At 35.7% G+C, this 15,013-nt stretch overlaps 2 protein-coding genes across 8 annotated transcripts in view; one reads left to right on the top strand and one right to left on the bottom strand.

Moving 5' to 3' along the window:
• Nucleotides 1–2,529, top strand: LOC108752137 (ankyrin repeat domain-containing protein 16-like). Its single transcript, XM_018492781.1, has 3 exons — nt 1–364; nt 970–1,233; nt 2,168–2,529. Exons 1-3 carry the CDS (start codon nt 46–48, stop codon nt 2,527–2,529), a joined length of 945 nt encoding a protein of 314 aa, XP_018348283.1. The 5' UTR covers nt 1–45.
• A 7,072-nt stretch (nt 2,530–9,601) lies between these two features.
• Nucleotides 9,602–15,013, bottom strand: part of LOC108752150 (latrophilin Cirl-like) — a 399,284-nt gene continuing 393,872 nt past the window's right edge. For 2 of the 7 annotated variants that reach the window (XM_018492803.1, XM_018492805.1), the window contains 2 exons: nt 14,387–14,584; nt 9,602–11,323 (listed from right to left, as the gene is read on the bottom strand). In XM_018492803.1, the coding sequence (XP_018348305.1) occupies nt 10,463–11,323; nt 14,387–14,584 (1,059 nt within the window). In that variant the 3' untranslated portion in view covers nt 9,602–10,462. Of the gene's footprint in view, nt 11,324–14,386; nt 14,585–15,013 lie in introns of those variants that run through there. The other 5 variants (XM_018492802.1, XM_018492804.1, XM_018492806.1 and 2 more) reach the window with 4 other exon arrangements.

Below are 15,013 nucleotides of genomic sequence, written 5' to 3'. Positions count from 1 at the left end.
TTACATCGAGTTAAAAGTGTGATTTTTTTCGGCGAAGCACGTTTAATGATGTTGCAATCGGAGATTCCTAATGTGTCGCGCGATTTTCTGCGTGCCTGTCACAGTGGAGACATACATAAAGTGAAAACTCTAGTTGAGAAGCACGGAATTAGCGATTGGAGCGACTTTCGTTATGTGACATCCGGTGATACTGCGTTGCACGTGGCTGCACGAGAGGGAAATATAAATATCGTGAGATATTTGTGCGAAGAATTCAACATGCTGGCACTTAAGGTCGATGTTACTAACAAAGACATGAAAAGGCCATTGCACGAAGCTGCACAATTTGCACAAGAAGATATTTTGAAGTATTTACTGCGAAAGGGTATAATTCTGTTGTATTTCCTCTTTTTCAATCAATTATTTGCTATGATAAATAAACTGCAGTTCGCTTTTAATTACATATAAATTATATAAAAATATTTATTTGTACATTTTATATCTGATTATTTATATTTTTTGAAATTAAGTTATAATAAAGTAAAATTAAGTTATATTAAGTTATATTAAAATTAAGTTATATTAAATTGCTTTCTCACATATACACGGAGAGAATTTTTTCTTAGAGTTTACCCTGAAAATATGGTAGGGACAACATTGTATTTCGAATAATTATATTTAACGTAAATCTCTTATTTATTAATAAAATAAAATATAAAATAAGTTTGATTAATTTTATTGAAGTGCACGGTAAAAATCTGTAAAATATTGTGTTGTACTTGTGATTGTACAACTATCATATTTTCAGGATAAATTTTAAAAGAAAATTTTCTCCGTGTATTTGAAAATTAATTTGCGTTATAAACTTTAATTGATTATTGTGAAATTAAACTAATTATATTTTATTTGGATTTGTATTATATATTAAATTATATTAAATTGTATAGATTTGTGATGCTAATTGTAAATACTATCGTTTAATCAATGAAGGTGCATCGGTAGACCCTTTAAAACGCGCCGACTGGACGCCTCTGATGCTTGCATGCACCAAAAGTGGTCCAGCAGCACGTCAATGTATCGATGCCCTTTTAGCCGCTAATGCTAATGCATACTTACGCAATAAAGATGGCTGGACGCCATTGCTCATCGCTTGTCGAACTGGAGATGAAAATGTGATCAATATATTGTTGAAGCATTTGCCGAAATGCATCGATGATCGAAGTAACAATGGTCGTAGCGCGCTGCACATTGCTGGTAATTATACATATTTGTTGTAATTATAATATGTTGATTTTTCTCTAACTCTTTAATATTCGTCATTCAAAAAATATTCAAACTTTAAAAAGTTAGGAATTACGTTTAAAAAGTAAAATAATTTTGTTAAAAATTTGACATATATATATTTTTGGGGTTTAATAATTTCGTTAAAAATATCGTAATTACACTTTGTTTGATTAAAATAAAGAATTATTTGTGAAATGAAAATATAAAAATGAAGTTATTATTATATTATACCGAGATCTACATTTTTTATATATTTAATATATATATTATTAGAATCCCTTTTAAAATATATCAAGAACGTTGGACTATTTCCAAAATTTTATTCAGAAACATCTTATTAATATATTAAGGTATATGTAGACATTTTTAAAATAGGCACTAACTTACTCACAGAAAATGCTATTATCTTCAGTAGAAAAGTCTATATCGATTCGGTTACAGAACTCAAGTCTACAGTAGTTAAAAGTAGTCAACTACTGATAACGCTACTTTGCGAGTAATTTATCCACTGAGAACTGATACTTTCGTATATTTTCTATTAATTTTTATTGATTTATTCTTTACAATTATAATCTTGTTGTTAGGAATATTGGGGTTGAACAAATTAAAAAATCTAAGAGAAAGAATATATAATCTCTTTTATTTAATAAAATACTTAAAAGTATTTTTTTATTGTTTATAAATATATTTAGCATTATTTTTTAAATTATATTTATAATTATATCGATATTCTTATATTCTTTTCTTTTTTCGTTTTTTTAATATTTAAGAAAGTTTAAAATAAATTTTAATGTCTTTGATTAAATTGTTATTAGTTGCTTTAATTGGTTTTCTTTATTATTTATTAATTCCTCTTCATTTCGATTTATAATATACTCGTTTCTATAATTTTTATTTGGTGCAGCATTTCACGGCCATGAGAGAGTGATTAACTTACTTGTCGCATCAAATGTAAATCTTCTGAATGCACAAGACTCTACAGGGTCCTCGCCACTTCATGAAGCGATAAAGCATCAAAATCTGGATGCGGCAAAGTGCATCATATACTTGGGCGCTAACGTCACTCTTGTAGACAACGTCGGTCAAACTATTCTGCACATTGCTGCACTAACTGACAATGCGGAGGCTGTTGAGTACATATTGGAGCACAATCTAATCGATGTGAATTACGAAGCTTCTTTTGGAATCACACCGCTGATGATAGCTCGAAGAAGTAATTATAGTGATGTTATTAAAATTCTTATTAGACATGGCGCTAAAGAATAAAATATTTATACTTGACAAATACTTGTTCTTATTACATTTTTTCACAATTTTTTTTTACATTTTTTGTAATCAACGAATTGCACAAGAGTTAAAAATAAAAATGATACGAGATAACATTTTTATCACTTTGATTAACGTCTTTCACGCGTTTCTTATAACTAAATCTGTTTTTATTATTTTTCTTTAACAAAAAGTATCTGTATTCCGTGGTTTCATCAAAGTAGAATAATAGTTCTTACTCTAAACACGATTGAGGATAGAAAAAAACTAAGGCGAGTGGCGTTTTATTCAGAGATTGGTACACATTTATTTATCCTTTGTTTTTCCTTGTATCAGACAGTTTTAAAGAAGCATACAAAAATCAGGAAACGGAGGCTCTTATTAGTTCGGAGATACCTAGACTTTACATTCTTCTTCGTCCTCTACCTTTACCCTTCCTCCTCTGCTTCGTTAAACTTTCTTTTTTAGCATGCGCAGGCGACGTTGTACAGAAAACTCATGCATGTACTATTAAGTGTGCGCGTGCTTAAACCCTAGAACGCTAACGTAATTAGCAATTAGTATTAACACTTTGCAACATACGATCTCGAACATTTTAAAAACAATATAAAAGAAAACAATTTGAAAAAATTTAGAAAACAACCTAACAATCGTAATAACTAATTACTTGTATTATTTTATTGTTAACATTATAGCGTTTTAAATAAAATTTAAATATTTAATACTAAATCTCACGATGCTACAAAGTGTTAAAAAGCTATCATTTTTCATATTACTAAATTGCGCGATTAAAAAAAGAAGAAAATATCGATGAGATTGTAATTGATATAAACCTTATTTACATTACTCATGAGGAATATATCAATAGACAAACAAGGAATTGGCATTTGATAATTGTACCAACTCGCAGTTAGCGTTCTAGCGTCAAGTATCATTTACATCACGAAGGAAAAACGTAAAAGGTAAAATCACAGAGTTGTATGAATTATTTGCGATCGCGTGAACCCTAAAGTCCGCAATTTTCGTGGCTTTCAGTTTGATGGTTTGGGAGAAGGAGATGGCCGGAAGCGGATTAAGTCTTTACCCTCTATTGACACATCTCTAAGTACCAGTAGCTTTAAATAATCATATCAGTCGCAAAAGAAATATAATATGGCTATTATTATGAACTATACTAAATACAGTATAGTCGTATAGTATAATATAATACTATAGTACGCGACTCTCTATCGTTAACTATACCAAACAGTATAGTCAACGTTATACTGTTTCTGAGGCTTGGAGGTATCAATAGTAGGTTAAGAATTAATTAACGCTACCACAATCATCGCGCCTATTGCAGAGATCGTCATTTTGATGCCTCATGCGACCGCGATTGTATCGAAAAAAATAAGTATAAAATGAATATGAAGTAATTCACACGCGGTAATCTCGCGTTCTTTCACTCATTCACTGCAACTTACAGTATATACATGGGACGCAATTACTTCATAAGAGAATGTTCTTTCAAAATGTTTCGAATCTGTCGTGGAAGGCGGCGATAAGTCGACAGAAGATGATTTTTAGCTTCGCCCGATTTCATCTTTTAAACTCTGAAACGAAAGCTTATCCGCTAAGTATCTCACAGAACGAAGTTAGAAAACTTATGGAGGAGAAGTTCTAAGTGAAGGGGGGTGGAGCGGATAATAAAGGATCGTTACGACGAAAGAAGAAACATTTCAATTGGAACGATCAATTAATCTGGCGCCTGTTTCTCTCACGGTGGAAAAAAGCGGGGGAGGAGATAAAAAGAAGGAGTGAAAAGAGAGTGGTCTCGGGAAGAGGGGTGGAGAGGGCGGAAGATATTTACATTTATAAAACGGCTAAGGATAAAACATGCACTGTACATCGTCTGTCCATGTTCGATTAACACCCACACGCATCCTCCTCTCATCCTTTAATCCTTTCTCGCGCAGCGATACACATGTGGACGAGTGTGCTCGACTATGTTTTGTCTTTCTTTCTTTTCAGTTTTTTTTACTCGAGACACCCAGATCGTAATTCGTAAAATCCAAAATTCACTCACCGAATTCATTTTCAAACATAAAACTATATCTCTTATAAGATTCGCTCTAAATATAATTTTATGTTGAAAGCGAGTCGCAAGAGAGGCTTTAGATGTGATTTTACACTTAAAACATCAGAATCTCACGGATCCTTTTCAAGAAAAACAGAAAAGACCGTTTTAAATATAACTCTTTATATTTAAAATAAATACAATAAATTCTAGCGAAAAGCGAAAAGGATCACTTTAAATAGAATTTCGCTTCCGAGATGGACTTTGCGAGTTTCGATCCCAACCGTCTCGTTTACCTCTCCGTCGTCGGCCTACTTTACTGGAGTTTGTTATAAATATCCAACGATTACTTGGGCTCTTTAATATTTTACTTCCTTCGCTTAGTTTATTTACACATTACCTAATACGCGTTGGGACTTAAGTTAAGATCCGCCTTGCGCATCCTTCGCGCCGCGTCACCGATAATACATAATAGCTCGTAATAGCTTCGCTACTTACTGATAAACTTAGCCTAGGTATGCTTTCTTTCCGCATCTATCGGTCATCATCTCAGGGTCTCTCGCATCCTTGCTCTCGGCTCTCTCGATCTCTCGCGCTCGCGCTCCACTTTACATTACAAGGTATTCCAACATGTACAAAGCCCTATTTACATTTATGTACATACTCGGTTCTCGCACTCGGAGTCCTTCGCGACATTGATAATGCTTCGCGTATACGTGTCCACGCGCGGTGTCCGTGTTCGTGCACGCGATGAAACTTCAATCGGGACACTTTGAACTAGGACGCGTCTGACCGCATTCTCGTCGCATGTTTCGCATTAAACGTGAGTGTGCTTGCTTTCATAGCGGCTAAGTTTGATTTTCTTCGCGCAAGATCGTCATAGTTTTCGCATTAAAGATGCGTCGAGAATACGGACTATTATCTCATCTGACACACTGATCGACTTTCGAGCCTGTGACGGCCCTCGCTCTCTTTCTAAACTCGCACGAACGTCAAACGGATGGAATGTGGATGTTTTCAACAATTGTCTAGCAATTATACTTTATGTGTCCGAGGTTCACAATTCTCCCGGTTGTAAAAAATTATACACAAGCTATATGTATATACTTCTTTCGGTTTAATTGCCCTCGGGTAAATCAATCATGGTGAAACTTAAATTCTAAGCAGCTCGTAGTCTCGACTAAATCGTAATTGCAGTTGGCAGTAGCCTTATGTTGATTATACATATTAAAAAACTTTAAATTACATAACGTTTTTAGAGGCGACTATCCTGGTACACGATTGCTTGAAGAAAAAATCTCGTAAAATTCTTTTGTAAAGACACAAATGAATAATAATGTTTATACATTTCAAAATATTCTTCGCAAAGATTTTCTAGATAAAAATTAATTTTTATATCTCTGGATATCTTGATAAATTACTGGTAAACAATATTAATAATGTTTTCCTTACATAATAATTTCCGCGCTTTTTAGTTTGATCTGTAAAAAGTTATTTAAATTTTATCTTTATAATGCATGATTTATGTGATTGCAGAAATTAAATTTATTATTCTACTTTTCTGCAAATTTCATTAAAAGTAAATATAAAATCACCTCAAATAGCAATGTAATAATTCGGGCTGCAATATAATATATAATTTGGTCGTTTCAATTTAGAGCTCTTAGAATCTTATAGATTTTTAGTTAGCAAACAAAAGGTTATGCTATTTCTTGTATTGGATACTTGAAAAAAATCTTTGCTGGACATATGCTTCAAAACGCCAGAATGAGCAATTATGTCTTACAACTGCTCGGGACACATTTACACACTTAACATAGCTGGTACCCCTAACGCGATTATCACTGTTACAATTCTCCTACGTGGTGTTTCTCATGAGCGAGAAATAAATCAAGCAACCACGAAGTCGTGACATAGCGGACAAAGATACGTTGAACTTATCACACTCGCAAAGTTCTCCTTTAATTAAATTACTATTTTGTTACAATATGGATTCAGCAAATCAAAGTGATTCTGCTAAATTAAATTCCAACTGAATTAAATCCTGAACTTTTTTTAAAACTTTCTTTTTATGTTAGAAACGAATTGTGCTAATACAAAATAAAATAAATGTTCAGATATATTTATAGAAAAATAAACATTCTCTCTTATACAAGGAAATCGTGATTTTAAGTATTTGTAAGTATATTTAATTATTATAGGTATATTATATAGTCCATTCAACGTAATTTCATCCACAATGTACCACGTTAAGAAGACTATCGGAGCTCGCTTTCGATAGTCTCTTCACGAACATTGTCCGACGAAGATCCTCGTGGTTTACGTCATTGAAGACGAGGGATAGTTGGAGAAGGACAAAACTCCCACTCGACACAATTTCTGCTCGCGATATAAAACACTCGGGGATGATAAAAATAAATAGCGCGCGCGCGCGGGATCCCTTGGTTACACGATTAGCTTAGCTCACGCGTTCTCACGTACACATACACGGTTTTGTTTTAAAAAATAGTAAAAAACAGTGACTAAGTGTTTTTCGCGCATTTTTCCACGTCGCTCGGGAAATCCGCTTGTATATCACTAATATTTACTCGCCCACTTACGATTCCTGGGCCCTTCTTAGCATTTCTCTCACGCTCTCTTCCTTCACAATAATATAATATATCGTTACTGTGTGTGTATACATACATATACATACATATATATATATATATATTTATTTATTCATTTTTATTTATAAAAATAACATTCTGAGACTAAAACGCAACGTTCCAAAGCGGCGCACGACAAGGAGCTGCCACATACGACTGATAAAGGCGCTCCAGCCATTGCCCCTCGATTTCTCCTTTGTTCTTCCCACACGGGAGGAAATCTAATTTCCGGCCATCAGCGCCGAGAACACGCTCGTTATTTGCTCGTCGAAACTAACTCGGCGAAAGTTCGTGCGAGGAACGCACCGTGTCAGAATGAAGCCTCGCGCAGAATCGGCTTCAGAAAGAATATAAGCAAGTAGCTGCTTATAAATTGAAAATAAAAATACCTAATGGGCATTTTCGTTGTAACAATTTATATTAATTGAGATGTGAGTTTTGTTGAATTATCTCAAGTAAAGGAACGTTATAAGTTGATGGTTTATTAAATTTTTTAATAAATTATTTATGCGTGGAAATACCAATTCATTTTTATATCTTAAAAGTTTGAAAACTTAAAAAAAATTACCGCATAAATCAAATTCAATAAACATATGGAAACATGAAAATATTTATAAAAATCGAGAATTATCAAAATAATTTTATTATATTTCGACATATTACAATATATTTAAAATATCTCTGTAATTTTGAGTTCTCTTCCTTTATATATAATAAATATCAAAAGCAATAATTAATTTGTGATAATTTCTTGTGATATTTTTCTTTTTAATATTTTATATAAGAAGTGAAAAAACTGCTCTTAAAAACTGCAAAAAAATATTGAAAATGATTAAAATACCTTAGGTAGCACATATACCTAAAGCAGATTCTATTTGTTTGAAACTATTAAACCATGTTATTCAAATATTATTCATAAATTTTGCATAATGCGACTTTATCAAGAGACGCTGAAATAACAGATATCGTACGATGAGATCGTATGTTCCAGTCATACATTACTTTATGTCACAATATAAAAAAATATGTTCGTTTATAAAAAGAAAAAAAAAGGAACTATCATTTATTCATTAAATTCTAAAACATTAAACAACTTTCAACGCATCTTTTAACATGACGCGAAGTTATTATGTCACTGCAGAGAAATCTCACCTCAGATTAATATACCGATTCCTTTATTGAGCCGTCGTCGATTCTGCGTAAGGATCGAGATGCGGGCATGTTGACCCTCGGCTTGCCGACGATACCAGCGCATCGTTGACGATTCGGCCGGCAGCGATATGTCTAGATCTATGTTACAACGTCTGCTTCTCTAGATTTGAGGGCCCACGCCGATTATCTATGCCTGAAAAGCTTTACACCGCCAAATACTTAATAGTATGCTGACTCGGAAGTGGCCGACAGGAAACGAGCCGGACGACTCGTTCGTCGCACTATAAGAGCGATATAAGAGACGACGTTAAACGGCCGTATTAAACGCAGCTCGCCGTAAACTAGATGTAAACGATACGTCATGTTGTGATTTACACGTGGTTTACACTCGACCACGGTGAGCCATGTTTAATGCTACAATCAACACGACACCTAATATCGCCGAACGTGTGACGCCTGAGCCATCGGTGAATCCACTTACCGCACTGAATACCGGCTTACGATACGCGGTTTGTCGTGTCCCGTAACTCTCCCCGACCCGTTTACAATCATGTGGCGGTGGTACGGGTCTGGGAAGGGTTGACGCAGATGTGCCGAGTATCACTCGATGCTCACGTAATATTTCCTCCCCCGAAGTCCGCCGCGCACGAGGATAGGATTCGATTCGATCTCGATAACACTGTTGTCGGATGTTATTGCTATACGAAGTATATTGAAAATGATACCTACAGAACGACGCGCAACGCGTATGCTTCCCAATTCGATTAATAAAATCATAACATATATTTTTCATACGTCACGTAAAAGATATTTTGACATACGAATTATGAAAATTGGAAATCATCAACAACATACCTAGGAAATTAGGAAATAAATATTTCTATTTTTTTCATTTTAAGAAAAGAATATCTGTACATATGTAAATTAAAAAAAAAAAGAAAGAAAAGCAATCATTTCTTATTTAAAACAAAACATTTAACATGCAAACAAATAATGGCCAAACTATGGTCATTTAAAAAATCGAATGTAGATATTATTAAAATAAATAGAAAGAATTAATTAATCCGATAAAAAATTGCAGCAGTGAATATATATATATATCTTGCAAATACTTTAAATTCTAAATAATACACTTTTTTTTATATTTCTATATTGAAAATAACAGTTATTATTTTTGTAAATTACAGTATCTGTGTCAAGCAGAAGTTAAAAATTGTTGTGTCGAATGATATATGACAGATATTTTGCAAAAATTTCCACGAGCTGCTTTTTAACATCAAAACAATAAAACTTTGGTTCGTTACGCTCGTATGAAATCTACAAAAACATCGTACTTTAAATCCAGAATGTATCTTCTAAAAAGCCAATCTCCTCACAATCGCTTCGGACTTCGCAGAAACTCTTCATCAAGACCCGTTACGTTCTGATCTCTCTTCGCGCACTCGGTTCGCCAATTCCAAACGCCCGGCCACGACGGGCATGTCGTCGTCGTCGACTTAGCCTAAACGAGAGGTCCGCTACAATTGTTATACAGAGTCCACGTCGCGGTGGTACGCACTCACGCACACATGTATACGGTATATCTTAAGAGAAACGGGGCGTCCATTGGACGACATTACGGTCTTACAGTTGGACGCCCACCAATCTCGTATTCGTTCATTCTCTCTCATACTTCCATCCTTTCTCTCTCTCTCTCTCTCTCCGTCTCCATTCGTTCGCGAGGAGACGTCTGATCAAAATTCCACCTGAACGGAGACAAGAGCGGCGTTCTCTAGAACGCTCGCGATACGTCGATTATGGCTAAAACGCGACGAGATTGCATCAAGACACCGTCGCGCTTACGCTTGAGCTAAAAAGCGGCACGTTCGTCTCCCGTGTGTCCCCCTCGGTTATTCTCTTCAGGAACGAATCGTCAGTACCATCACCACCGTCACCTCCATCACCACGTAGTCCCGGACGAGACGAATCGTCTAGACGGTTTACGCCGTGCTAGCCGTCGACGTCGCCATCTCCTAGACGAATTCGTCGTTTCTTCACGAGGGGACGAGAGAGGTTCTTCCCCGGGCCAGGTCGGAACCTAACACTCGCTGTAGGACGGCGGCGGCATACCGCGACCCGTGTACATGTCTGTCTGCGGCTGTAAGTGACAGACGACGGTGTGCCCGTCCAGTACGGCAACCGTCCGCGTGTGGTCCTGCTGTGGCGGCATGCCGTATGCCGCCGGCAACCGCGGCAGATCCCCAAGCTCGTACCTGGCCTGCTGCCGGCGCAGTTTCTCCCAACAGGCGTTCAGGGTTCGTTCCACCCCGTACTCCGTCGAGTCGTAATGAGTGAGATTACCACCACCGCCACTACCGCCACGTTCCGCCATCGTCTGGCCGTAGTGCACCAGGTTGCGATCGGCGGCGGGCGAGTACGGGATCAGCGGCCGATGATCGCCGTAGCTCCTGGAGGATTGCCTGCTCATGTCGCTCGGTCGACGGCCGTCCTCGTCGGACATATCCGACACCTGGATCTCGCCAGCGCCGACGATACCGCCGATTCCACTGCTGATACCACCGTTGCCGCTGCCACCGTTACCACCGCCACCGCCACCGCCGCCGCCACCACGCTCGATCTCCTCGTACACTGGATCGTCCTCGTTGGCGAGACCGCGCGGCAAATGAACGTGCTGGCCGTGGTGACCGTGCAGTTGATGATGCCCGGCGATACCTCCATTGCCTCGGCCGTCTACGATTTCGGTATACGTATGGTTGTATGGCATTGCAGCGCGTCTACCGCCGATCGTCCTGGTACCGGTGTTCATATCGTTTGCATCGTTCGGTCCGCGTCTCCTACCAGAGTGGCCGAGCGTCAGGGTGTTGTGCGTCCTCGGGGAGTCCTCCTGCTCGGAGCCGCCATGTCCGGAATCGCGAGAGTAAGACTTAAAAGAAATGTTCTGTGGAGAAAGAGTTAATACTTGACGTTAGAATAAAAGGTCTGTGCATAAAACAAGGGGGATGATAGAATACGTTTAGCGTTAGCATTTCCGTATCTTTATTAATTAAATTCTATACGTTGGAATGATCTTTAATTTTTAAAAATATATAATATTTACGTGAACGACAACAATGCATATCTGACAATGAATGTGAAACGTGAACTATGTCTTGGATAAACCAACAATAAATTTTATGAATGAATGCTGATACAATTATATGGAAATTAAAAAATGAAAATTAATAAAACTTTGAAAATTATATAAATAATTACGTACAATAATATAATTTATCACTATATAGATACCATGAACCATTTAAATGGGACCATCGAACGCAAACGTATTAAACTAATGAAAACTTAAGGGAATATTTTGTACAACTGAGCCGTTTATTTCACTATTCGATTAATGGATTAATGAAAAATATTAAAAATATCTTCAAATACTTAACATTTAATAAGCCGCAAATTGACTTTCATTAGATTTTATCTACATTTGATGTAGATAAAATCAGCGCACATTTGATTTACTTAAATTATTTAAGTTGTATATCAATCAAGTTGTGTACCAATCTCACAAAAGATTTGTTAAGATAGATACAATATTTTAATCTCTCCATCGCTTTAATTCTATTTATCTTAATTGTATTTAACTCGCGCTACTTTCAAATGAAGCGGCTCAATTGATAATCGCGCATGCATGAGAGGAGAGACGAGCGAGAGAATTCCACTCGCGTTATATGAGGACCGTATTTCACGGTTAATCATCCTCCTCTCTTCATTGTGCAGCCAAAAAAAAAAAAAATACACAACGTAAACCAAGGCACACAAGATGAGCTACACAATTCATGACAGGATAAATGGAGCACTGTGTTCTGATATAAAACGTCATAACCGTGTATTCGCATTTGTTCCCGCGCGCATTAGAATAAGAAAAAAAGAGAAAGGGACAGGGGCAGGTACCGGAAGAGCGACGTGGCTTATTCCACAACATCTCCGTCTCTTCTGCTTTTACTTTAGCCAACGCTCATCAATCACCAAAGTTTTGCTATATCGGAATAACTTAACGAGCGTCATTTAAAAGTAAAAGTATAAAAATATTCTCAAAAAATTAGAATTTTTGTGTCCCACACTTTTTAAATACATTTAAATACGCTAAAATATATCGGATTTTCATCACAGAGAAAGATTATAATTGTATCTATATAGGCAATCAATAAATGCTGATATAATTATTCCTCTTCCCCCCCCCCCCCCTGATATTTATCATATACTTCAAGTTTATTATTTTTATTAAGATTCGTTCAATGTAATATGAATATTTTTCTTGGTATTCAACTTGATTTTTAATATTAAAATGAAATATTAATTCACACACAGTTTAGATCAATTATCCACATTTAATTTGAAAATTCTCAATTCCCTGATTTCCTCTGCCAAAAAGTATGAGAAAACTAAGAACTGTACACAAAGAGTCGATAAAAAATGTTTAAAAAATCTACTGTATTTTTATATATAAAGATTACATATTGTATTGTTTAACATTATATTATCATATTATTATTTATTTTTATTATTATATTGCTATTATATTATTTATTTGTCTGGTTGATTTTGCAACAAAACTAACATATCCTATAAAATATTTTAAGCCTACTACGTATCTCATAATTCAATGAAAAAATATGTGAATAAAATCACTATCAAATAATTCCTATTTTTTGAGAATCCCTCATACAATTTACTGCATTAAAAAAAAAGTTCAAGTATAAGAATAAAAAAATCTTAATAAATATATTAATTAAGCCTTTCTTTCCCTCTACGTAGATAAAGGAATTGATTTATGTTTCAATAATTTATGTGTTATCATTATATTTGTATATTAACAAATAAACGAAAAAAGTAAATCTTTTTTACATAAGTATACATGATAGAAAATGTAATTCTTCTTTCGATATGTATAATCCACATCTTGATATTGAAACAAACATCATTCTGTAACTCAAAAGTGAAAGGACAAATAACTCATATTTAAACAAAAGATCTACTTTTATCGTTTGTTTCATTTTCATTGGTGTGTTAACAGAAAAAGATTGAGGGAAGAATGCAGACGGAGGTTTATAGCACAAGCTATGTCGCAAACATGAAAAATAATTTCACTTTACACGTCAACAAAGTGTATCCGCATCGCCATGCTCAATATTCGGATCAGGTTCACTCCTAAGATGCGTAAGGGTGATTAGATGCTGTGCATGAGTGAAAAGTAATACCGCACACCATGCAGAAATAAAAGGGAGAGACCAAAAGACATACGGTGAACTGGAGACGGCTCTAATTTTAGCGAAACTTTTGGCAAAAGTATTATACTTAACAAGCAAGACTTTTACAACAAATACTTTCGTTGAAATCTTAATATTTCCGGAAATATTAAGACGATAATTAGTACGAGATAGCTACATACTCGCAGATACGATAATAGCGGTTTTCGAGATATTTGTAAACGCGTGGATTATGTACTCGATTAGGGTACTTCTCACAAATGCAAGATCCGTGCAAATACAAAGACCATAAGTGGAGGTCTTGTAAATGCAAATTGCTTGCTGATGTGAAGATCATACTTACTTAGAATATTATCAATGCCGAAGTAGCGGTTTAGGAAATCCTTACAAACATACAGACTATGATATCAGTGAGATGTTCGTAAATATATGAAGCTACAATTTCGGAACGCCGTAATGCGATGCTGTTACTTTTGTATATATTATTCAAGAAGATTACTACTTAAAACAATTAAAGTCAATTTTACATTAAATTATACAAATTTTAAAATATTTAAATATGATACAAATTAAATATAATCTATTAATCTTTGAGCATTAAAAATAAAAGTGTTTTATACCTTTTGCCAAGATGTAATAAATAGTATAAAAGTTTAAACGATCGCAAAGTTCGTCTTACGAATAGAGCCGCCCCCCGAGAGGTTGAGAAACACAGCGAGCGAATTTAGCGGTGAATTAGTTACCTTCCACATGAGGTTTTTGTTAAGGTGGCCCCAAGTGGCGGTGGCAGATTTGGGGATATTGGGAGCTGAGGGTAAGAAGGCGTGACGTGCGTACGGCAGGGTGGCCACGATGTGAGCCTCGGTCGAGGCGGGTTCACCTGGCACCGTTACTGCCGGCTGCCTATCGACTATCGCCCAGCTTCGACCGGATACCAAGTACTGCAAAAGCAACCAATCCGCCGTTCCCCCTTAACCCTTCGTTTACTGATGGGCAGGGCCAGCCTTGTCAGTGTTGCTCGTGATTTAGTGTATACGTGTAGAAATGGATGAACTACTGTCTGAATAATTATCCCATGCGTAATGATCGGCCGAAAAAAATCGACATATTACTCTAACTGATTAAAATATTTACGTAGATTCAATGATTCGTGTCAGTAAATAAAGGGTTTCTAAGCTAAAAATCGCACTGATTTTAAGAGAGGTTTCACTTCACTAGAAAAGGAAACTGGATGAATATACAATATTACGATGTAAGAAACTGTGGATTAAAGAATTGAAGAATTCTGTGAATTCTAATCAAAGCAATATTCATTATCGAAAATTTAAAATTTCTTTAATTGACAAATACATTTTATTTATTTCTTATTT

The sequence above is a fragment of the Trachymyrmex septentrionalis genome, unplaced genomic scaffold (assembly GCF_001594115.1).
Source record: "Trachymyrmex septentrionalis isolate Tsep2-gDNA-1 unplaced genomic scaffold, Tsep1.0 scaffold56, whole genome shotgun sequence".
Lineage (NCBI taxonomy): Eukaryota > Metazoa > Arthropoda > Insecta > Hymenoptera > Formicidae > Trachymyrmex > Trachymyrmex septentrionalis.
This window is presented reverse-complemented; position numbering and strand designations above follow the sequence as displayed.